Source organism: Sesamum indicum, linkage group LG9, assembly GCF_026168435.1.
Source record: "Sesamum indicum cultivar Baizhima isolate 11 linkage group LG9, ASM2616843v1, whole genome shotgun sequence".
NCBI classification, from domain to species: domain Eukaryota; kingdom Viridiplantae; phylum Streptophyta; class Magnoliopsida; order Lamiales; family Pedaliaceae; genus Sesamum; species Sesamum indicum.
Window position 1 is genome coordinate 145,589 of NC_142665.1, and position 22,402 is coordinate 167,990.

At 36.6% G+C, this 22,402-nt stretch overlaps 5 protein-coding genes and 1 long non-coding RNA gene across 11 annotated transcripts; 3 read left to right on the forward strand and 3 right to left on the reverse strand.

The window, feature by feature from the left end:
- The first annotated feature begins 165 nt into the window (after nt 1-165).
- On the forward strand, nt 166-5,763 carry LOC105170191 (peptidyl-tRNA hydrolase, mitochondrial-like). 5 transcript variants are annotated; one of them, XM_020696834.2, is made up of 10 exons: nt 166-471; nt 2,223-2,426; nt 2,882-3,100; nt 3,215-3,282; nt 3,364-3,414; nt 3,508-3,581; nt 4,155-4,213; nt 4,304-4,380; nt 4,911-5,053; nt 5,336-5,763. In XM_020696834.2, exons 3-9 carry the CDS (start codon nt 2,893-2,895, stop codon nt 5,040-5,042), a joined length of 669 nt encoding a protein of 222 aa, XP_020552493.1. In that variant the 5' UTR covers nt 166-471; nt 2,223-2,426; nt 2,882-2,892; the 3' UTR covers nt 5,043-5,053; nt 5,336-5,763. The 5 variants fall into 5 exon arrangements, with proteins under 5 accessions (XP_020552493.1, XP_020552489.1, XP_020552492.1 ...); XM_020696830.2 differs by having other exon boundaries at nt 167-471; nt 5,297-5,763; XM_020696833.2 differs by having other exon boundaries at nt 167-471; nt 5,327-5,763.
- A 406-nt stretch (nt 5,764-6,169) lies between these two features.
- LOC105170190 (transcription repressor MYB6) lies at nt 6,170-7,643 on the forward strand. Its single transcript, XM_011090844.3, has 2 exons — nt 6,170-6,568; nt 7,029-7,643. The coding sequence occupies exons 1-2, from the start codon at nt 6,228-6,230 to the stop codon at nt 7,528-7,530; spliced, it is 843 nt and encodes a 280-aa protein (XP_011089146.2). The 5' UTR covers nt 6,170-6,227; the 3' UTR covers nt 7,531-7,643.
- Nucleotides 7,644-9,567: 1,924 nt separating this feature from the next.
- Nucleotides 9,568-11,410, forward strand: LOC105170187 (uncharacterized). Its single transcript, XR_016067590.1, has 2 exons — nt 9,568-9,704; nt 10,620-11,410. It is a non-coding gene; the product is annotated as an uncharacterized LOC105170187 (long non-coding RNA).
- A 78-nt stretch (nt 11,411-11,488) lies between these two features.
- Nucleotides 11,489-13,812, reverse strand: LOC105170189 (uncharacterized). The gene has a single exon (XM_020696829.2). It carries the CDS (start codon nt 13,276-13,278, stop codon nt 11,617-11,619), a length of 1,662 nt encoding a protein of 553 aa, XP_020552488.1. The 5' UTR covers nt 13,279-13,812; the 3' UTR covers nt 11,489-11,616.
- Nucleotides 13,813-14,304: 492 nt separating this feature from the next.
- On the reverse strand, nt 14,305-17,610 carry ACD1-LIKE (ACD1-like protein). 2 transcript variants are annotated; one of them, XM_088885506.1, is made up of 7 exons: nt 16,901-17,610; nt 16,291-16,478; nt 15,876-15,965; nt 15,611-15,797; nt 15,307-15,528; nt 14,959-15,146; nt 14,305-14,737 (listed from the first exon to the last, which is right to left on the reverse strand). In XM_088885506.1, exons 1-7 carry the CDS (start codon nt 17,432-17,434, stop codon nt 14,482-14,484), a joined length of 1,665 nt encoding a protein of 554 aa, XP_088741632.1. In that variant the 5' UTR covers nt 17,435-17,610; the 3' UTR covers nt 14,305-14,481. The 2 variants fall into 2 exon arrangements, with proteins under 2 accessions (XP_088741632.1, XP_011089144.1); XM_011090842.3 differs by having other exon boundaries at nt 15,307-15,507; nt 16,901-17,606.
- A 455-nt stretch (nt 17,611-18,065) lies between these two features.
- LOC105170185 (G-type lectin S-receptor-like serine/threonine-protein kinase SD3-1) lies at nt 18,066-21,126 on the reverse strand. The gene has a single exon (XM_011090841.3). The coding sequence runs from the start codon at nt 20,699-20,701 to the stop codon at nt 18,278-18,280; it is 2,424 nt and encodes an 807-aa protein (XP_011089143.1). The 5' UTR covers nt 20,702-21,126; the 3' UTR covers nt 18,066-18,277.
- Between the last annotated feature and the right edge of the window lie 1,276 nt (nt 21,127-22,402).

The window sequence follows — 22,402 nt, forward strand, 5'->3', positions numbered from 1 at the left end:
TAAACATATATTAATTTCAACTATATCTATGTAAAAAATTTTATGATTTGATCTCATGGTTTAAAATAATAATAATAATAATAATAATAATAGTTGTAGTAGTAATAATAATAATAACAATAATAATAATAATAATAATAATAATAATAGAGTAATACAAAAAGTCAAAATCAAAACCCATCACTCTCTCTCTCTTGTTCTCGTTTCTTCTTCCTCTTTCTTTCTCTCTTTCTGTTTCTTCTCCATTTCTTTTTCCTCTCTCAATCCTTCCCCAAACCCATCTCCTAGATCCCTAACCCCAAACTCACGGCAACAAGAACGGCAGGTCGGCAACGAGTACGGCGACGAGTGCGGCTTCCATCTTTCTCCTCTCATTTCTTCCCCAAATCCATCTCTTAGAACCCTAGTCCCAAACTCACGGCAACAAGGACGGTAAGTCGGCAACGAGGACGGCGACGAGTCTGCTTGAAGGTAATCCTTCTCTCTGTTGCATTTTACTTGTTCTTCTTTTTCTTGGGTTTGGGTGTGTTTTTAGCATCTTCTTTAATTTTTTTTCTTGGGTTTGGGTGTGTTTTTAGGGGATTTGTTTAATTCTTGTTGTTAGATTCCTTTCCAGCCTTACTTCCTTACACTTTTGTATGGTTTGAGAGTTGTTTGTAAAAGAGTTGTAATGTTGTAAGAAAGACCATTATCAATTAGTAACATTTCTGAATTTCCTCTCGTCTCTTTCTTCTCTCCTTTCCACCTCCATTCTGCTGCAATGTTATTTAAATTTTCTGCTACAATTTTCTGGAACAAGTTCTGCTACAATTGCCAGCCCTAAATATACCATATAATACATGTCAATTACACTCTAACTACTTCACTAGATTAGTACCATTAATATACAAGATGGATTGTTTAATATTTTCTAAATATGTTGGCATTAAATTGCTATTATATTATACAAATCATTGAAGAATAGGTACAAAATTATATATTATCAAGTCGTGACTATTGTTTCTTTTAATCAATCACTTGTACAACACACCAAATAAAATTTATTTATATGGACCATTTCCTTAGTCTTATTTTTTCAATAAATTGAACACATCTATCTCATATAATATTTATAAACGCGATAACAAGTCATACTATGTAAGTTGATTACTCTTATTGCTAATGCTATTAACTTTGTCTAAGCTATATATTCCCATCATTTTAGCAATTCAATTCATATGGTAGATAAAATTTTCTCAATTTTATAATGATTTATTATATTTTGTAATATATATGCACATACATATATAAACAAAAGTTCATCCCTATTTTTATTCGGACAACTCTTGCAAACTTTATCTCGAAGTATGGGGCTGTTGAAAACAAGTTTTAACTTTTTTTTTAATTATTAAAGTATTTAAGTTCTTTTTTTTCAACTTAATGTGCCTACTTAAATTAATTTTTATTTGGTTCATTAGTATAGTGATTTAATACGTATTTGGTCGTCATGTTTTATGTGATTTTAGCCCATTAATTTAACATGATTACATTATGATGATTATGAATTTTTTATGAGGAATTTATTTTTTCATAATAGTCAAATTCTTTACAATTATTTAAAAATCATCACATTTATTCATTTCGCACATTGAAAAATCACATTTCACTTTGAGAAGTAATATAAGTTTCTCAAATACATACTCCCACATGTGCTTGAAAGATCGAACGACTTGATTGTGAATTGATCCTTATTTTATTGAGATCATACACATCTGATAAACACTATTTGTGAGCTAATGAGGTTTTATTTTAAATTTATAATAGTCAAGCATTAATATTTGCATGTTGGGAAGCAACAATGACTTTAGGACAACGCTAAATATTGCGACTTTGTGTTAGTGTACCTTTTCCTTTTCAAAATTTACTTAATTTATGTAATTGACATATATATTGTGATATTTTACTCTATTAATATTTATATATTTTTGAGATAATTTAAATACAAATCACACCATAATGATTTTGGTAGGAATTATAGCGGCCATACTGAATAGCATATAAAACAAGTGATACAAAGTGTTGTTAATAATCAAAGCCCACACTGCAAAGTTATTAGGGTTAACTCTAATTATTAAAAAATGAGGGGGGTTCCTTGCAATTTTCTCTCGAACAATTTCACAGATGTGACCCGTTTATTTGGACCCGACTAGTCGGGTTAAAAATCGACCCACCCATTTCCCCAGGCGTCTTCGTTTCAATCTTTGTTCTTCAGCTGCCGATTAAACAAGATTGCTCACTGAAAGACCAACGCGCCACTGCTCGCCGCCGGGAACCACCGACCTGCCGCTTACTTTAGCCATCGTCTCTTCTACTATTTTGCGGCCGTCTCGCTTTATCTGCTCTCTCAGGGAAAATTATGTGAGAAGCTTTGGCATGCCCAAGTTAAGGTATCTTAGTTAGGAATTTACAATTGCATTCCGGATGAACCCAATATTTTTCGTGGAGCGGATTACTATAGGGATTTGGATAGATGCTTTTTTATTTATTTTTAGTTTTTGATTAATTTGTTATGTATTTGAGCAGATTTCGAATTGCTCATATTGAGGATTTTCCTGTACGTTATTTCCGCAGGTTTTCTGTGAATTTGACCTCTCATTTTGGGCATTCCTTTCTGACAATTTCGTGTGAACTGGCACAGACTTTTTGTCCCGAATTGCCAATGGACATGTCTTTAGCAATTTTGATGATATATAAGAATTATATGTCTCTGTAAGCATACCAAGTAACATGTGAACTGAAAGAGCCATTTCAAGCGAGCTGGAAATCCCATTAGCTTTGACCTCGAGCACCTGATATCCTCTTTTTTCTTCTAATTATAATTAGTTCGTCAAAATTGTTGCAGAACGGTGAAAAATGCTTCTAAGCAGGTTTCCAATGCGCTGCTTTTGCAGCTCCACTGTGTTTTCGAATCCACAACCATGGCTTTTTGTGGGTTTGGGCAATCCAGGGGATAAATTCACAGGCACCAGACACAATGTGGGGTTTGAATTGGTTGATGCATTTGCCAAATCACAAGGAATCTCAATGGACTCTGTCCACTGCAAAGCCATCTTTGGAAAAGGCCTGTCACACATAATTTCTATGTATAATCATACTTTACTTATGTCTATAACTTCATCAGTTTGTTTGTGTGTTTACTTTTATAACGAGACTGGATTTTGGATGTTTCCTTCAGGTTTCGTCAATGGGGTTCCAGTTTTCTTGGCGAAGCCTCAGACTTACATGAATCTAAGTGGTGAATCTGTAAGCAATAGATTGAAATTTCTTAAGGAAGAATCTCTGTGTGTGGGCATGTGACTGAAGTACTTCTCATTTTTTTGGCAGTGTGGCCCGCTTGCAGCTTACTATAAGCTTCCTCTTACCCGGGTGCTAGTGGTACGGTCTTGTGGAGAAATTGGCATCCCATACTCACTTTTTGATTGGCTGGCTACATTCTGAATTCTGACGCATCATGTTTTGTTGTTTTAGTTTCATGATGACATGGATTTACCTTGTGGGGTTCTTCGTCTTCACCCTAAGGGAAATCATGGAAGTCACAATGGGTAAGAAATAGAAACTTTATGCCTGAAATCGTAGGATATAACTTTAACAGGAAGATGGTGTAAAATTCCATTAGCTTAACAACTTTGTTTATTTGCTTCCATGGCCTTCAGTCTGGTATGTTGTGGTTGGCATTGGCTGTTATCATACAAGAATAAGGATTTATGACCCAGAACACTTTATTCAATATATCAATGTCTTCCTGGACTCTGTCCTTTCAACTAATGCGTAATCTATAAAGAAATTTTTGTTTTATAATTGCTATCTGAGACTTACAAATTTCTGTTCCTGGGTCCGATTCTTGCAGTAGTTTACTGTTCCTAGTAGTTGACTGAATCAAGGCATATTTCATGATACAACATAGTTGTGAGTCTAATCATTCATATTATCGGTGCCACCAGCAGTAGGGTTTGATGTTGCCTGAAAATTAGCATGCTTGTCATTGCAGAAATATTTACTGTATGGTCTATATATGATAATTTCAGAAGAACCAATAACTTGACTTGCTTTAGACTTTAGTGGGTTTTACTCTCTCCTTGGTGAGCTTTATGATCCTTACTTTATCATTTTGCTAGGCTGAAAAGTGTGATCTATCATTTTCGTGGGAATAGAGAATTTCCGCGGTTAAGAATTGGTAGGTTTGGATCCCCAACTTTAGAATTTCGCTGCCCGTTGACCTTGAGTTCAACTATAAATAAGTAAATCAATTGTAATTCTTTTGTAGGTATAGGGAGGCCTCCTGGTCAAATGGATCCAAAAGCGTTCTTACTCCAAAAGTTCAATGCCAGAGCTCAAGGAAGGGTAATTCTATGCTTACATTTGCTTGTTTTCAGATTTTTTTTGGCTTTACATGGAAACCCCTTTTCCTCATCAAGCATCTGCATATGGCAAAATGAATTAAAAAGGAAAGAGATTTGCGGTCATGCTGTCTCATTGTTTCTTGTTCCAAGATCATGAAATATTTAATTTGATGAGCAGGAGCTCTTGGGGATGTGCTAATTGCTAAATCTCCCGCTTCCTGGCTTTATAAATTACTTTCAAATCTGGGTTGACCAGTTTCAATGTCTCTCCCAGCCACATTGACTACATCTGTAGTCCCTTGAGTATTGGGGCGGACAGAGCTAGAACACTTTACAAATAGCTGAGATTGGCATCATTGTCGTCATAGAAACTTAACTTTGGATTATCTTGGCATGGTTTATTTGCTGTAGCAGTTAAATTGTACTTGTTTTCACATGCGTAGATGGTCAAGGAAAAATCCCAACTCATCATGTTATGTAGCAATTACCATTATGGAAAAGTTTATTTACATACATTTCTAACGTTTGCAGATTAATGCTGCATTACAAGAAGGTGTTGTTGCTCTGGAACAAGTCTTGTCCAAAGGCTTGACAGAGAGTGCGAGGTGCTTCAATAAGGAGCAGAAATACAAACATATAAGGCTGCAAACAATGCCCGTATGAGTTTATCAAAGGTATTTCTAGCTGAATTGCTCAAACCTTATTCTATCAACTACTTTGATTTTCTTTTAGAAACGTGAGAGCTGAATACTACACCTGCCAATGCTTATGTTTTCACTCCATTTCATTTATAGATAAAGAAATTATACTCCGTGAAGCTAACTTTTCTCTTGTACTTTGTATATGCTTATTCAATTTAGCGTTACAATGAATGCTTATTCAAATTACTAATGGGTGGCCGTTTATATAACCCACAGCTAATCATGTACCTGATTGATCATTGCAAGGGAAATCAGCTTGTCGAGTAGCTCCACTTCTATATGTCAGTGTGAAGGAGATAAGAGGCAGGGGAGAAATGGAAGGAGCTGATTTAATGTATGCATTGCACAGTATGGATGGCTTGCTTGAACCATGATGCTCAAGTGCAAATTGTGGAATCACATTTATCACTTTTCCAGATATCAAGAAACCCATGTCCAAATGAAGGGGTCTTTTATATAAAAAAATCCCGAGCTATATATATAAAAAGTTAGTCTGTTAAAATCGACTGACAGGTAATCATAACAATATTTGGAAAGGGTAGACCCGTTTGGTGATGTAGTATACATACTGCATAAGGGTATGTATGTGTATGGAGATGATTGACGACATGGGCATTGGCCTACGTTCTCCTGTATTGAATTTCGTATCATTAGCCTTACTTTTCAATATGGGAATGCTAAAACCCAACTGCGTTTCATTAATAATATATACATTTAATTATTTATATGCAACAACTAGGTACATATTTAAAGTAAAAAAAATATATAGAAGTCTGGGCATCAAAGCAAGGCAAAGGTGAACAACAGACCTTTTCACCCTTTTGATAAAGGAATCACAAATTTGATTCATTGAGTTCCACTCCACCTTTTGGTTGAATTGGGTTTAGAGCATTGATAAAATTATTGAGCTTCATCAATCCAGAACCAATAAAAAGAGTTGCCTTTTAAAGCACAAAATTGTCAACTTTGTACACTCGTGAGTAACTATAACATGACTACTACTACTGTCACAAACCTATTATACCATAGAAAGAACATTAAGTACGCAGCATGCATCCTCTAATTAATAAGATAGAGAAAGAGAGAGATATTAAGCCAAATAAGAGAGAAAGACAGATCATTTTGAGAGTGACACTAAAACAAACAGATGAGAAGCCCATTACAGCTTTCTCCATCAAAGCAAACGCCAGGGGGTGGGGGTGGGGGTGGTTGTTCTAGCAAGAAGGCTGATTCGGTGGCATGTTGCAGCAACGTGGGGCTGAAGAGGGGGCCTTGGACGGCGGAGGAAGATGAGCTGCTGGCTGCTTACATAAAGAGGGAAGGCGAGGGAAGGTGGAGGACGTTGCCAAAGAAGGCGGGACTGCTCCGCTGCGGCAAGAGCTGCCGCCTCCGCTGGATGAACTACCTCCGCCCCTCTGTCAAGCGCGGCCACATCTCCCCTGATGAAGAAGACCTCATTCTCCGCCTACACCGCCTCCTCGGCAACAGGTATACATATATGTATTAATTGTGTATATGCATATGATCTCTGTTAAGTAGCAGAAGCTAGCATGTGTTGATTTTCTTTTTTCTGTTTAACAAATCAAATGGTGATGGGCTTAATTTAGACAGTAATATTTTAATTAATTTCATGGCTTTATAATAATGTTGAGGAAGCTGATGAGGTGGTAATATATATGAACACTTCAGCTCTCATACGTACTTTTTGTACTGGTCATAATTAAGTTGGTCCATTTTCCATATTTATGCAGCTCTCTGAATTTAGGGTTCCACTATTGCTTTGTAAATTATGATCCCACTGTTGTTGTTGTCTATGTTGATTGTGTGAATAAAAAAATGAATTAGTTTTTGGGTGCATGCAGATGCAGTGAGTGAGTCCTCTGCTTTTGTTAATAGATTAATGAACACCCTTTTTTGTGCTACACTTGTTTTGGTAATTTATTTGTAGATGGTCCCTAATAGCTGGAAGAATTCCGGGTCGAACCGATAATGAGATAAAGAACTACTGGAACACTCACCTCAGCAAGAAGTTGATCAGCCAAGGAATAGACCCGAAAACTCACAAGCCATTAAACCCTAATCCCATTGATCATAACCAGAAATTAGAACAATGTTATGCTTCCTCAGCAAGTTATCATCACCAGCATGTCCCTTTTGCCAGCGCCCTCAAAGATGGAAATGGAATGATGAGCAAAGGAGATGGGAGCATTAATAGTACTACTAATGATGAGGATGAGGAAGAGGCGGCTGTTGCAATTCGCAATAAAGATTTGATCAGAAACAAGATTGATGATATTGAGGGGATGATGAGTAGTAAAGATGATGATATGATGATGAATTGCTGTGCGGAGGATGCATTTTCTTCCTTCTTGAATTCGTTGATCAATGATGATGTGTTCAATAATCAGCATCAAGATGATCATGAGGAGGAGCAACATCTTGACATATAGCATGCAGCAGCCCCCAATAACTCCAACGTCCACGCCATGTCGTCTACCTAATTATTAATTAATCATGACTAGCTACGTACTTTATATATATATATATTCTGGATTGTTCATTATGATCAGCTGGTGCTAATTCCATATCAATGAATAGCTAAGCTAGCAAGTTAGAAATTGAGGCACTAATATTAATATATATTAATAGTAATTAATTATAGTTATCAGCTGAAATTAAACTTACATATATATAATATTGTTTGAGACATATATATATATATATATATATATTTGGTGGGAGCAGATGGTATAATATTTTAACGTGGAATGCATGAAATGTAATTAATTAGAGAGACATGAATATGTGTAGGTGCATTGCATAGCTATATATTGTTTGGTGCTACAGTTTCCAAATCTGAAAATTATATATACATGATGAGTAATATGGTCTCTGATTATGATGATTATATATTTTGTGATAATTAATAGGCCATTCAACTTAATTATATATATATATATAAATATATATATTCCTCCTCTAGCTAGCTAGCTACATCAATTAATTCCATGCATCCACCAGCCCTTTTAATTTCTACCTAATATTCCCATTATGTATTTTTCCATGTAATTAACTCTAATTAATTAATTTTGATCCAGTTTTTCCTCATGGAAACAACTATATATATATATATATATAATAAACTTTTTCCATATATACTTAACATGCGCATATATTTTATCAACTAGAAATTCATTATATATATACGGATGAAATTAATTAAAGACAACAATTAAGAAATGTATGACTATATATATATTAATTAATTAATCTGCAAGCACAGGTCATCAAGTTAAAGTCGTCTCATGATCTGACTTTTGGCCTAAAATTGTTGCTAATTTGGAAGTTATATATTTAAATTCATGATCAACATTTTCTAAGAACACATCTTTCTTTTCTTTAATGCATATTTTTCTAGTCGAGACTAAACCTTTTTCAAATATAGATTGAGAATATATAAAGTCCATCTTGATCATCATTGATCTTATATATATATATATATTGATGATGATGACAAAACTATATAAATTAAAGGAATTAAGATGATGATGATAAATGTTAATTGGAAAAAAGATATATAAAAAGATGAGGTCCAAAAACTCACCTTCAAATCATCATATATCATATTGCTGAAATTTGAAAAGAGATGAGCAGCGCTGCATATAGTTTTGTTTCCTCGCATGGAACATATAAAGTTATGGAGGAACCAAAAAGTTTTCCAACATGAAAGAATTTATAGAGAAAACAGCTGTTTGGAAAGCGAGCTACCTAGAATTAATATGCACATTTATATATATATATATATCTCAGCAAACCAAATTAATTATCAAACGTTTAGTCGCTGAACGATTGTTCAAAATTGTATAGTCAAATCAAAATGAATGTTTCTCTGATTGTAGCTTAATTTTATTGCATGCTTTTCCATCTACAAATTGACTGGTAGATTTTGATCCATCACCATATACTACATACCTTAAATCCATCACAAAAATGTTACTACATTCTGCAGTGGCCTTGTACTATAATTAATATCCCTGTGAAGAAATTAATATATAGTAATTAATTACTATCGCCGCCCTAACGCTACGTACCAAACATTCTTACCAACAAACTTTTACAAAAGAAAAGAAAATGACTAGTTTATGGGTTTGGTTTCTCAGACAGTTTATGATGGTGGACGCAATTTCTCATAAACTACATCTGTTGGAGGAATAAGATGATAAACATTCCTAATCTTTTATTTACACTTGTTTCTGCAATTACTTCATCATTCTTCTTACCTCTTTCCATCCCCTTTTTAGAGTTATAATATCCAACTCTTGAATTCTTTTTTCAAAGCTGTGGGATTGATACTATTCCCCCTTAACTAACATTTATACAAAATCCTAATGGTTTTGTAAGATATCAGGCCATGCAGTAGGAGATGTACTGGTGGTTTCTGATATGCATCAAAGGAAGGCTGAAATGGCGCATCAGGCCCATGCTTTCATAACTTCTGGCCACTCCCACTTTGTCTTCAACAAGAAAATCATTCTTTTGTCTGAATTCTCAAGGGGGTTATGGAATTATGCAACAGTTGCTTGAGACGATCACATGCTCCCAGCTCGGAATTCATAACAAACCAGTAAGCCTCCTTTAACTTCAGTGTCAGAACCTTCTGAAGAAGCATACATCCATCAACTCACATCTTATTGTCATTTTCATTAGGTTTTCTCCACTAAAGTAATATTCCCAAGTAATGTATAGTACGTGGTACTAAATCTTGGAATGAGCTTTCTTTCTTTAGCATATAACGGGTTTTGACAGACCCACACTTTTCCTTTTAGCACCAACTGTCATAATAGACTCATACAGCTCCCCCTTTACTTGTTTAGTAGCTTTTATGTCTAGACAACAGAAAAGAACTCAAGGACAACATCTCAAGTTCAACAAGGAACAACTCTGCTTCAAATCAGTGTCCATCAGTCAACACAACTTGCTTTTTCTTGAATGGTGAAATGCCATAGCAGTCAGCAAGATAAGCTTGGCTAATAATTGTGTGCATGAATGCCTAATTCGTGTTTGCAGGTTCCCACAAGTCTTAAAATCTAATGAGTCTGTGAGGAAAACATACATCAGTAATAGTACAAAAATCTTTATCACTTGCTGTCTTTTGGGGTCATTTTTTCAATGGCTTGTATGAGATAATGCCACCAAGATTTGACTACTTCCAAACTTGATAGAGGTTCCTGACATGGACGTTTCAACAAATATATGCAGTCATGATGATGATCAAGGCACATTATTCTTTTGCATAAACAGAAATCAAATCACATCAAGCGGGTCAGGATTTATGGTGAAAGGAATCTAGATCAAACAAAATTACAAGTGCTAAGCATAAAACATATGAAATACATTTCATTTCAACTTCATCATATTTTCCGGACCAGCTTCTTCAGGAAACAGTTATGCTTGTCTCTGATATTACAGAAACTGCAATTACATAAGAGGTTTGTATTCTTAATAAAGTTTATGAAAAGTTAATTTTTATCTCAAACAGGTAGGCCTCTTGAATGTAGATGGATACTATGACAGCTTGCGTGGAAGAAGGGTTTATCAAACATTCAGCAAGAAATATTGTGATATCAGCCATGACTGCTCAGAGCTGATAGAGAAGATGGAGGTACTCTTATGGTAGTGTGAACACTTTTTTATGCTAAGCATGATTTCACCAAATCTCAAGACAGAGATGAATAAAGATACCGGTAGGCAGTAACAAGTCAAGGTTCCGACAAGTATAAGTAGATGCTCAACAAAAGAAAACTGGAGAAGTTTCCAAGAAGCACCGCTTCAAACTGACATGAATTATTTGAAGAGAGAATCAACAAGAACGTGATATTTTCCACATGTTTTTGAATAATGTTTCTATTGAGAAAGCAATATCATGGTATGCAATTCTTTTTCTAATTCTCAACTGAAATGCTGTCTTTACAACTGATATAGGAGTATGTACCATTGCACACTCAAGTAGCACCAAGTAGAAATTGGAATGCTGAAGATCCTGGAACTGAAAACTTGTAGCTATCGATTTGTGGACCATTCACAAGAATATCAGTTATGTTAAAGCTTTTCAGATTGTGGTATAGATTCATTTACGTGTGAAAGGAAGATGCAAAAAGAGAAATAGGTGGATTTTATTGGCTCTGCAATGACAATTTTCTTCTTAGGCTACTTAGTTAGGACAGCAACTCCATATTGTGCAAAGAGAGGAGAGAACAATCCCTCTCTCCTCATGATCTACTGATCGTCCTCCCTTTAAATGAATAAAGAATGGCCGTTTTAAGGCGTAAATGGCATTAAAAGATTTTGTTGTATGTTGATCTGAAAAGCACTGGTTTTTTATAAAATGCACAAAAAAGAATATGGAAATGGAAGCAACATTTATCTTTTCCATTAGAAGCAGAAGAAGGGCTCGACCAAGAAAGTATACACTACAGATAAATGACAAGAACATTTATGAAGTTGATACAAAAGGTTCTATAAGCACTTTAACCTGTTTAGCATGTATTGATCCCATCCTTGCAATCTTTGGTCAAGTTATAGAACGTTTCTACCCTTGTCTTAGCTCTGTAAAGAACCTCGGTGTCCACCTCAACTCTCATATAACCATCAAACTCGACTGAGCGGCCACCATTCAAAAGAGTTGTCTCATTGTACCATTCACTCGTATTTCCCCACAAATAGCTGTAGTCATCAAGCAAATGAACTTTGTAATGAGATCTCAGCTTATCGAAAAAGTTGTAAAAGGGTTCATTGGTGCCAATATACAAATTTCTCCAAGGTGCAATTGTCCCCTGAAGCTTGGCAACTAGGGCATCTGGTGAAGTATCAGCATCCAAATGAGGCCACAGCTCCTTATTCCTTGCCTTCTCTCCTCGTACCACGTGAACTGCATCAAAATCCCAGTCCATGCTCCCACTAATCGCAGAAACTATATTCATTAATCTCTTTGATTTCCAAAGAGCTTGCCACGGCCTCTCAATGTACTTAGCAGCTGGACCTTCACATACCCTATACCAATAATTTTCTGGCTCAGGAGCATCAAACTGCCTCCATATAATCGAGCTTTTATCTTTCCTCAGTTGCATTGGTGTCACCTTATAGCTTGGAACCTTCCTAACTGGAATCTTCGTCTTATGATTCTTGTCCCATCTTTTCCAATCTTTCAGAAAGTCACCTTCCTCCACGATTGGAGACACCTCTTTCAAATGTTCAAAATCAAAATAGAACCTAAAATCTTTCCCCTCTTCATCCTTGTTGCTTTGTGTGTAAGCAGAAGCCAAACAAATACTCAAATCCATCACAAATGTTCTATTCAAATACTGGGCCTCACCAAGAGCACACAAGAAGCTCCAGATATAGTGATTCATTCCTTTGCAGTAATCCCCTCCCCTTGAATAGTACAAATACCTCCCCTTTATAAAAGCTGAATCTGATCCCAACACTGGTATCGAGTCATTGATCTCATCGTCCCGAACAGGGGGAGCAATTTTACCCTTCTGCCAATTCCCAGACGGATTGACTTGAATTCTTGGACGACGAGCATTTATACCAGAATGCCAGCGCCCAGGATGAATCACCTTGTAACTACAATCATCCTTAAAACCCAACCTGAATCTCCGAAAATCCCTATACTTCCTCCAGGACTTCTCTTTCTTGTTCCTGAACCTCCATGCCACATCACACTCATCTGGCTTAGACCCATTGACCGGAATTTGGTAATCCAAAAACGCAATTGCCCTGTATGTCCTCAAATTGAACCTCTGAATCGCGATTAAAACTCTAGGGTCAGAACAATTCACGACAGAAACATCCTCACAACCCGACTTCAAGGTCACATTTGTCTTAAGTTCCTCTTCAGATTTCTGAATTGTCGATTCCGTAATAGTTGATAGTGACCCCTCAGGCATTGCCACTGGAGCGGTAGCAACATCCTCTCCAGTTTTGAGCACAGAACTATCGGTTTTAAATGTGGCATTTTCGACTTGAGTGAAAACGTTAGTGAGGGCTCTGGAAGTCTCCCATGGGTCAGGGGGTTGGTAGGTGATGGCAATTACAGTAAATATGAGCACAGAGAAAACAAACACTGAGAAACACACATTGCTTATCAGCTTGATTATGTTTTGGCCAATGGGATCTGTTGGATTCGATTCTTTCATTTGAGCAGAGCCCTGAACCCTCCAACACGCTCAAATTGCGTTCATAAAAATGAATCTTAAGTCACCTACTCTACAGAATTAAGCTAAAAAGATGGATCTTGAAGCTTAAAGAGTAGAACTGAATCGAACTGAAATCTTTTCAAGAAAAGGAAAGCAATCACCTGTGATCTGAGAATGGTCCTCGTCTCCAGAGACAAGAAAATGGGATCTCGAATTTGATTGAGACGAAAGAGAATCGAGTGAAATTGCAGATAGGGAGAGAGGTAATGCAATGAAGTCGAAGCAGAACAAGATGGAAGACGCAGAAAGAGAGCAAAAACCCTTTACCTCAAGAAAACAAGAAACTCACTGTGAATAAGCAAAAATTGGATCTTTGAGATGGTGAAACAGAGAATAGAGAAAGAGAAAGGTGAAAGTTTAGGTGACTTGTGAGCTGACTATATTGCTTAAAGAAACAGCAATTAGAGAGGAAATGAAGTGGGCAGGGGATTTCTCAAGATTTTTGGTGGCCCAATATTCAAAATCAAGTCTTTGATAAAAGAACTAAAATTCAGTGTACTTGTTATTACCACTGGGGCTGGCTGTGTATGAGTGAGAGACAAAGTCAGTTGAGCTGTCACCAAACCCTTCAGTGTGTGTACTCTTGCTGTAAGAGTAGGACCCACCAGTCTTTGCTATCTGGTACACTTTGAATTTTTATTTTATTTTTTAATTTAAATTTTGTGATCAACTTTGTAAACCAAGAACATTCAATTTATTTTACTTGTTACAGTACAAAGAACTGCAAATATACTGAATTGCTTAGATAATTTCGATAACATCACTAATCTTTTAGTAATAATTTCGAGAATGATCTAAAAAGTTATAATATAAAATCGAATTTAATTTAGTTGAAAGTAAATTAAATTGGTGAAGCTTTAGGTGAGGGCCAGGCGACTACAAATTCAAATAATTAATTCTATCACTTTTGCCCCCACAGTAGTCAGTATCAGTATCATCTCATGCGCTGCGCGTACAAGTTCAATATAACATGAAATTATGAAAGTGCCGCAACCAATCAAAAGTTTTGTTCCATCTGGGCCTCCGACACCAGTTCAATATATTATCTGTATACCACAAAAAGACCCCAATAACTAATGTTCTTGTGTTGATCTTACAAGTCAACCCAGCAACAATGTTTGTGTACAAGCAAGCTGCAACACCTTAGCGAAAGGCATGGTCATAGTCATGGTACCGGAATGTTTTATAGATGAAATGCGACAGCCATTTTGAGGCCAAGAAGCATATGATAGCCACGGAAACCACACCATATCTTGCTGCAACTGAGACCGTTCCCTGTTTGGTAGCTGCAACTATTCCAATGCAAGAAATCGAGATAATTTGCAATGCCATCTCAAGCACGTTAAGACTTTTATGCGCAAGACTGCAACTGCTACAATTCATCGTATGTGTCCAGTACCTGAAACCATTTAAGACATAACGTCTTTGAAATGTAACTATGATGATTCTATTCTTTCCAGTTCATAGTTTTTGAATTTTTAGCTCGAAAGAAGAACTTAATAGACGTGGTTGTCAAACAATAGCACTATCTTGGAATGAAGCAGCTACATTCATGAGATTACCTTTGTTCAGCACTTAAGTTTTAGAAGTCCAAAGTGAGCCTGGATATGTTTGATTTACCTGTCAAAGAGCTGCTCTCTAGGAGGAGTCGGTGGCAGTAATCCATTGAATTTAGTTCCCCAGTCAACTCGAGTGCCTCCATACTTGTTTAACCACCTTCTGAAGGACACCACAAGGGCATCTGCCTTTGTTGGAACATAGCAAGATTTGTGCCAATTAATAGCGCCAACATCCATCAGCTTGCGTTCCTAATATAGTACACATTATTGAAGCATTAAAAATCTCCTACTTAGTTTTTGCAATCATGATATATTGATGCTGAAAATAAAGTTTAGCGTACAGAACTAACAAGCTCAATTAAGAAGTAATACAAATTTAATCTGCAAAAAGGAAAGAGCTTATGTTCACCTCGACATGGAGAAGATAGAGATCTGAATCTAGAATTAAGTTTTGACCAATATGGAATATCCATCGGGGAAAAATTCGTTCTATCCAGACTGCAAAGTTTCTAGGAGATGCAAAGATCAATCTGCTATAACCCGGACTGACTGGAATACAGTAGAAAATAAGAAGCGCCCTTTTCTGGGGGGGGACAGTTGGTAACAGCTCCTGCATCAAAGAAAACACAAGCTGCTAGGATAATGCGGAGAAACTACAACGACTACTACTTAAGAACTTACAACTATATACAACAACAACATGAGCTATTTACATTTTTGGTTCCAGCTGATGTTGTCTTGTTCTTGCTTTGACCCGCTCCTGGACTGAAATATCCATAGTAGAGACAAGGTGGAACGAAAAAGTTCTCCCCAGCAATTTGCTTTGCAGTGAACCCATTTTGATCAAGTCTTTTTATGCTTATTTCAAGTGGTCTGCCCCCTTCCCTATCGGCCTTCACAGTGCAGGACAATTACTATTAGCTATGTGAAATTCATAAAGATAATGAATGAGACGCAAGCTTGAATAGATTTACTTATCTCTCTGGTGTTTTAGGGATTCTCATTATGCCATAATGTGCATATGGAACATGCGAAGGGTCCATAAGATTTTCAATCAAAACTTCATACCTGAAAATCAAATGCCATTAACTACACATGGGCGAGTCGCAATTTGAACTATTGGTATGTACCAACTTAGTATTTGCTTCATTAATGTCATGAATAGTTGTCAGCAACTAAGAAAATTGTTAGGTAGAGATCACAGATATACAGCTTCAATTGAGTTATGTAAATAGACTTATTCTTTCTCATTTCCCCTGTTCTATTGATATTTTTCATTTTGAGGAACAGGAAAATTATATTGGATAGTTTTAACTTTTCCTTAATGAAATAGCATGCAAACCAAGTGGTCCAGAAAGATTTGGTAGAAACGACAAGAAGAAACATTACATACCCGTATGGTATGTCTCTGCATATTATCGTATTGGTGTATGATGGGTCATCAAGTTCTGGTATATAGTGAGGCTTTTTCTCTGAATATATGTTTTTGTACTGTGGATCAGTATTTGGCCAGAACCAAAGAATGCCATTTTGCACGCAACTGGGATAAACAGCTACACATGCTTTCTTGGAAGTGTGAATCTGCACCATTTGTGGAATTTAACATGATACAGAAACTCAAACACACACATATTCAAGCCGAAAGTTACATGTGCAACAGGCAGGCTAGAAACCAGCCCTAAAATCTTTCTGACATCACATAATATTACCAATCCTTTCTAACAGGGGCACATACTGACTGGAATTCTGAGTTGCTGCAAAAGTTTTATCCTATGATTTTATAGTTGCTTTTTTTTCTTTTTTGATATTGTCATCAATCTCATGATCATACATTGCCTCTGCGAGTTGAAAAATAGCACTTGTTACTGAGGAAAATAATTAATTTGCTCTAGCCTCAAGTCAGCGAGCATCAAAATATATGAAGTGATCAAGCAACAATGTAAGTAGAAATTGCGGTTCATTAATTTAGAATCACCGACTGTTTCTAAGGAATTATTATTTACCGGTGGGCCATCCCGTGGAGCTTGAGGAATGAATTTGCAGTCACCAGAGCCACCAAAGCACCAACCATGGTACACGCACTGCAACCTGCCCCATTGATCAATCCTCCCTTCAGACAATGGAGCCAATCTGTGAGGACAACTATCATCAAACACCTTCCACTCACTCTCGTTCCTATCCCACCAAATCACTATATCAATTCCCATCACTTTCTTGGCATGTGGCCTTCTCTTGTCAAGATCACACAGAGGCACCACGGGATACCAATGTGCATACCAGTCAAACTTTTCCTCCATCTTTTCTGGTTCAACTTCTTGATCAGGCGATAAAGGTTCCACAGTTGATGTGGCAGTTGGAGAAATGGCAGTGGAAATCTTGAAATTCGCTTTCTTGCTCTGAATTATGATGTGGGATGTAGTTATCTCTAGAGTAGATGGAATGTGTAAAATGCGACTATCAGATACGGTTCTTGGATTTCTCGTTGAGATGAGAGAGTGGCGAAACGACGGAAAAGAGGAAGCTTTGAGAGCTTCCATGGCTGACAGTTTTTTCTACTACTCAGTACTAGTATCAATGTCCAAATTTAAGGGAGATAAATCTTAATAAGTGCACAGAGAATTTATATGGAAGGAGAATTAGTTGCAGAACTAAGAATATGTGTGTGGATAGGATAGAAGAGACTAGTATCATGGAAAGATTGTGGCTTGAAATGTTCCAGCAAAGCTTCTGCTCCCTGCATTTATTTCTAGATTAAAGCACAAGTTTCTGGTTGTTGAAATGATATTTGATTTTGGGTTATTGGGAAAAATGATAACTGTAAGTTTTAGGAGGATTAACAAAAGTATTTATGTCCATAATTGATCAAAATATTTTTCAACTTAAAAAAATCATATCATTGATTTATCATTAAAAGATCCAATGAATATATCATTCTGAAGAGTTTATAAGTAATTCGTTTCAAAAATAGAATAAAAGTTAAATGCTCTGATTTTTTTAGATAGAAATATTTATACAGAGGATTCAGTAACCTTTTGTTGGTGTCATATATACACAGGACTATGACAACCTTGTTTAGTATACATAGTAACCCACTGCAAGATAGTACTAAAACCTTATGCTCTGGCAAAGAAGGTTTCATTTTCTCTCTTGTTTCATAACAGACTGATGTTATAATGAGCAAATTCAAAATGAGAACATTGAATTCAACCAACTGAAAATTAGAGGTTCTTTTTACAGACAAGAAAGATTCCATACATTCAAGAATCTATCTGAGGAAAAACAGTCAAGAACTCAGAGAACAAAGCACCATCCCTTAACTAAAATGATGAGGTTGGAGCCAGACAGTTAGAACTCACTCCTCTATTACCGAGCAATGTCGGTCATTCTGCCTCTATTTCTGTCACAATTTCCGTGTGCCTAGGAGCTATACATGATGGAGGCCGATCTACTGAAAGTGTCCCTTCTAGTACCTTAACCACCTCTCCTATGGAAGGTCTCAGAAATGGTTGATTTTGCATGCACCAAAATGAAATTCTTGCAATCCTTTCTACTGCTTCCAAACTATCACTCCCAACAAATTTATTTTCTTGACTTACTTGTTCGAGTATTTGCTGCATGTTTTCTCCAAGAACCTCCCTCTTGCAAGTAACGATCTGCAGGAACATTTGTCCTAGCATGTATATGTCTCGCTCCGATGGAGACTCAGAAGACGAAGCTGCTTGCTTCATTAGGAAGTCCTGAAGTCCAAAATCTGTCACTTTAGGCACCAAGTTTTCATCGAGCAAGACATTTTCTAGCTTCAAGTTGCCGTGAGTTATGCATTTTTGACATTCTGCGTGCAGATAAGCAACGGCACGTGCCACCCCAAGAGCAATATCGAGTTTATGCTGCCAAATTTGTTCGTTATGTTCCTCCTTGTGGTTGAAAAGCCACTTGTCCAACGAACCATTTGGAACGTACTCGTACAGTAAAACCTTGTTTGCTGGTTCGAAACAGAAGCCTTTTACAGACACAAGATTTCGGTGATGCGTACCACTCAATGTAGAAACTGTAACTCGAAACTCCTTCTCTGATATAATCACATCCTTCAAAACTTTGGCTACTATAGGTGTTTTGCTTGGAAGCACACCCCTGAAAACCGAAGTTCCGAGCTGATTGGAAAAATTGTTTGTCAGTTCCTTTATCTCCTCAAAGGATAATCTGATGAGTACACTATAATGTGGGTTCATTTGAGCATCTTTCCCAAAGGGGATCCTTGTCTGCAACTTAACTTTTCGTCTATGGTACAGAAGCCAAAACACTAGAATCTGGATGCTCAAAATTAGGGATATTGTCAGTAAGACTATAAGTGCTATAGCTCCAATTAACTTTTTACGGCTGGCCCGCCCAGCAATAAGCCCACCAGTTGAGGATATTGACTCAGCATTGCCATGTCGGTTAGCACCTTGAGCTGCAACGGCCTGTGGAACAGAGCATACTTTCAAGAAAGATACAGCAGATATATAAGGAGTCTTGTATCCGCTAACAAAGCTCGTCCTCTTGATGGTGCATCGACCAGAACCGTCATTCATTGAAGTTGCAGCGATACAAGTTGTATCATTCGAGCAGTAGTCTTTGCAAGCCGTCTCACTCAAGAACATCTCAAAATCGTGCGAGGGGTAAAGACCATAAAGAACCGTTTGCTTCACGGTCAACATGCTCGTATGCAGCCTACAATTCCCCAAATCCACCATTTTCTTGCACCCTGAACCACCGGAAGCTGCGGCAGAACTACTGATCCCCCATTCTAATGAATCAGAGTACAAACAATCACATATCGAACCCGAGGAATTATACCCACAAACACTATATAAACCACAAGAACCAAAAACATCACACTGATCCTGGACAGCTTGCCACACGGCTTTCCATGCATGACTTACATTGTCCCACGAGTAAATTCTCAAATTACCGTCTCGATCAATCCTTAGATGTCTCAATGTAACAGAAGGATCTCCATAATCCTTTGGAGAAACAGACCAGACAACCTTGTTACCATCATCATACAATCCCAAAACACCATCAGGGTCGAATCTCGCTTCATTGGAGCTAAAATGACTTCTCCAATAGGTCACATTGTGTTCCCACACAAGTTTGAGTTCGCCCGTCTGGCTAATCACAAAATTGTAGTAACTCGAGATTGATCTTGTTGAAGGGGCTCTAAGGGTCTGAGGATAATGTAGCGACTGGCCTGGGAGCAAAGTGTTTGTGGGACTGCCAAAGCTCTCCCAAAGCACTTCATTCTTGCTACTCAAAAGAACCAAGTTTCCATTGTCCAAAAGACTGGCTTTCTGGACACCTAAATTGGAGGTATTGCTACTCCACAGAGTAATTCCACTTGGGTTTTTCATCAAGACTAGTCTCCCATCCATGTCAAGGCTAAATGTGGAGTTCAAAGGCACCCTAAGACCCCCACCAACAGTCCAAACAGGCAATTTTGCAGCTTTATCACCTAAGTTATACTTTATACCAACCACATATCCATCAGCGTCGTCACCATCTATCTCCAAGAAACCAAATGCAAAAACCCCATTTTCAGACACCCAAATTTTATCTCTATCAAAAGCATTAACCTCAAAACCAAGAGGAACCGAAACCATAGTAAAATCATCACAAAATCCTCCAGGAAAAAAAGGACACAGAAATAGCAGCAATAGAGGAAGACAACAGTACCTTGTCAAAGAGCATTTCCTCAAGTTCTTACCATTAAAATTTCTGACAGATAGCCCAGAAAGAAGCAGTTGATTGAGCCAAGAAACACACATTTCAGCAGCCAGAAACTGGTGAAAAGAAACGATTTTTTGACAAAGTTCACCAGCAGTATCAAGTGGGATTCAAGAAAAAGAAATCTGAGGTGGATATAATTATTAAAAAAAAAAAAAAAGGAACAGAGAAAAGGGAGAGAGTATATCTCCGGGTAGAGTCCCTTTTCATGAGAAAGTAACAGGAAAGGGAGAAATCAAAAATAAAAAACTTGAATCTTGAATGGGAAAAAGCTGTGTCATAATGACAGAGTTGAAAGAAAACAAGATTCAAAAACTTTATGAGAGAACCAAGATTCTCATAGGCTGAGTTTGTTCCCACTAACAACAGTGAGGGTGAGAAACCAATCTCTACCTTTCATGTGATCTTTTCATTTCTTGAACTAAGCACTCATTAGCATGCTCATAAAAAGTTTGACACCACCACTCAGACTTGCTCATTAAATTATCTCTATGTGAAATTCAAAGCATTTCATAATTGATACACCTATACCAAACAAATTTTATGCAACATTTTCAAATTATTCTACATTTTTTTAAATAAAAAAAATTCTTTTTCAACATTTTCAAATGCCAAGATTTGCTACTAATTAGGGTGCTAAATGGAGAATTTAATTGGGCCTCTATCAATTCCCATAATTAGTATAGCAACAAATTCCTAGAAAAAAGAGCACTAAGTATGGATTTGTCAATATGGCCACCTAATTTGTTCTAACAAATATTCTTATTTAAAGTATTTGGTAGCTACTTACCAATAAAATGATGAGTCTTGAAAAATCATTGTTTTAGTAATAACTCATAATTAAATCCATATGTGGTCACATGAAGAAAAAAGAATAAGAAATTAAAAAGTATTGGGACCCCATAGACTAAACTGGCCAAAAGCATGATTATTATTCCCTTAACTATTGCACTATCCACAACCACAAATAATAATAATTCACAAATTATTGTTCTTATTTCTCAACTGAAAAAGAAATAATTTGCACAAAAAATTTGGAATAAGAAATTGGAAAGGGGTAAAAAGGTAAAAGCAAGCATGTTGAAGAGGATCCAATGCAATGCAGTGAAAATAAATAATTTAAAAGGGAAGGAAGAGTGGTTTGTGGGGAACAGGAACAAGAACATAGGAATAGGAATAGGCTCCACTTTTAAGATGGTCTTAGCATGAATTTGGGTTTTTGTTTGTATGCAAATGGACAGATATGCCTCTATTCTCACCACTTGATTCCACTGTCTACCATCTATACCTCTCATTTTATTATTATTATTATATAAATAAATATATATTGAACATCTATGCGTTTCATTTATTTATTTATATAAACAATAATTTGAAAAGGAACAGAGAAAAGAAGATAAATTTTGGTAATTAAAATAAAATAGCAGATGGGTTTGGGCCAAGCAAGCCTACATCTATGATCCCAATAGATTCATTTCTTATGTTAAGTCCATCAACTTGCATAAGCCCATTGATATAATAAGCTGCTTCTTTTCTTCTTCTTTTTTCCATCCAAATCCAATCAGCATCAGCATCAGCACGACCATGTTCTTGAGATAAAATAACAAAAAGTATTTTCTCTAAAAATTGAGGAGGAAAGCAATATTGAATTGTAAGAAATCTGAATTACAACAAAACAATTTCCTTAGCCTTTGATATTGGATTGGTGTACTTTCCAACTCATTTTGTTCCCCTACTTTGGA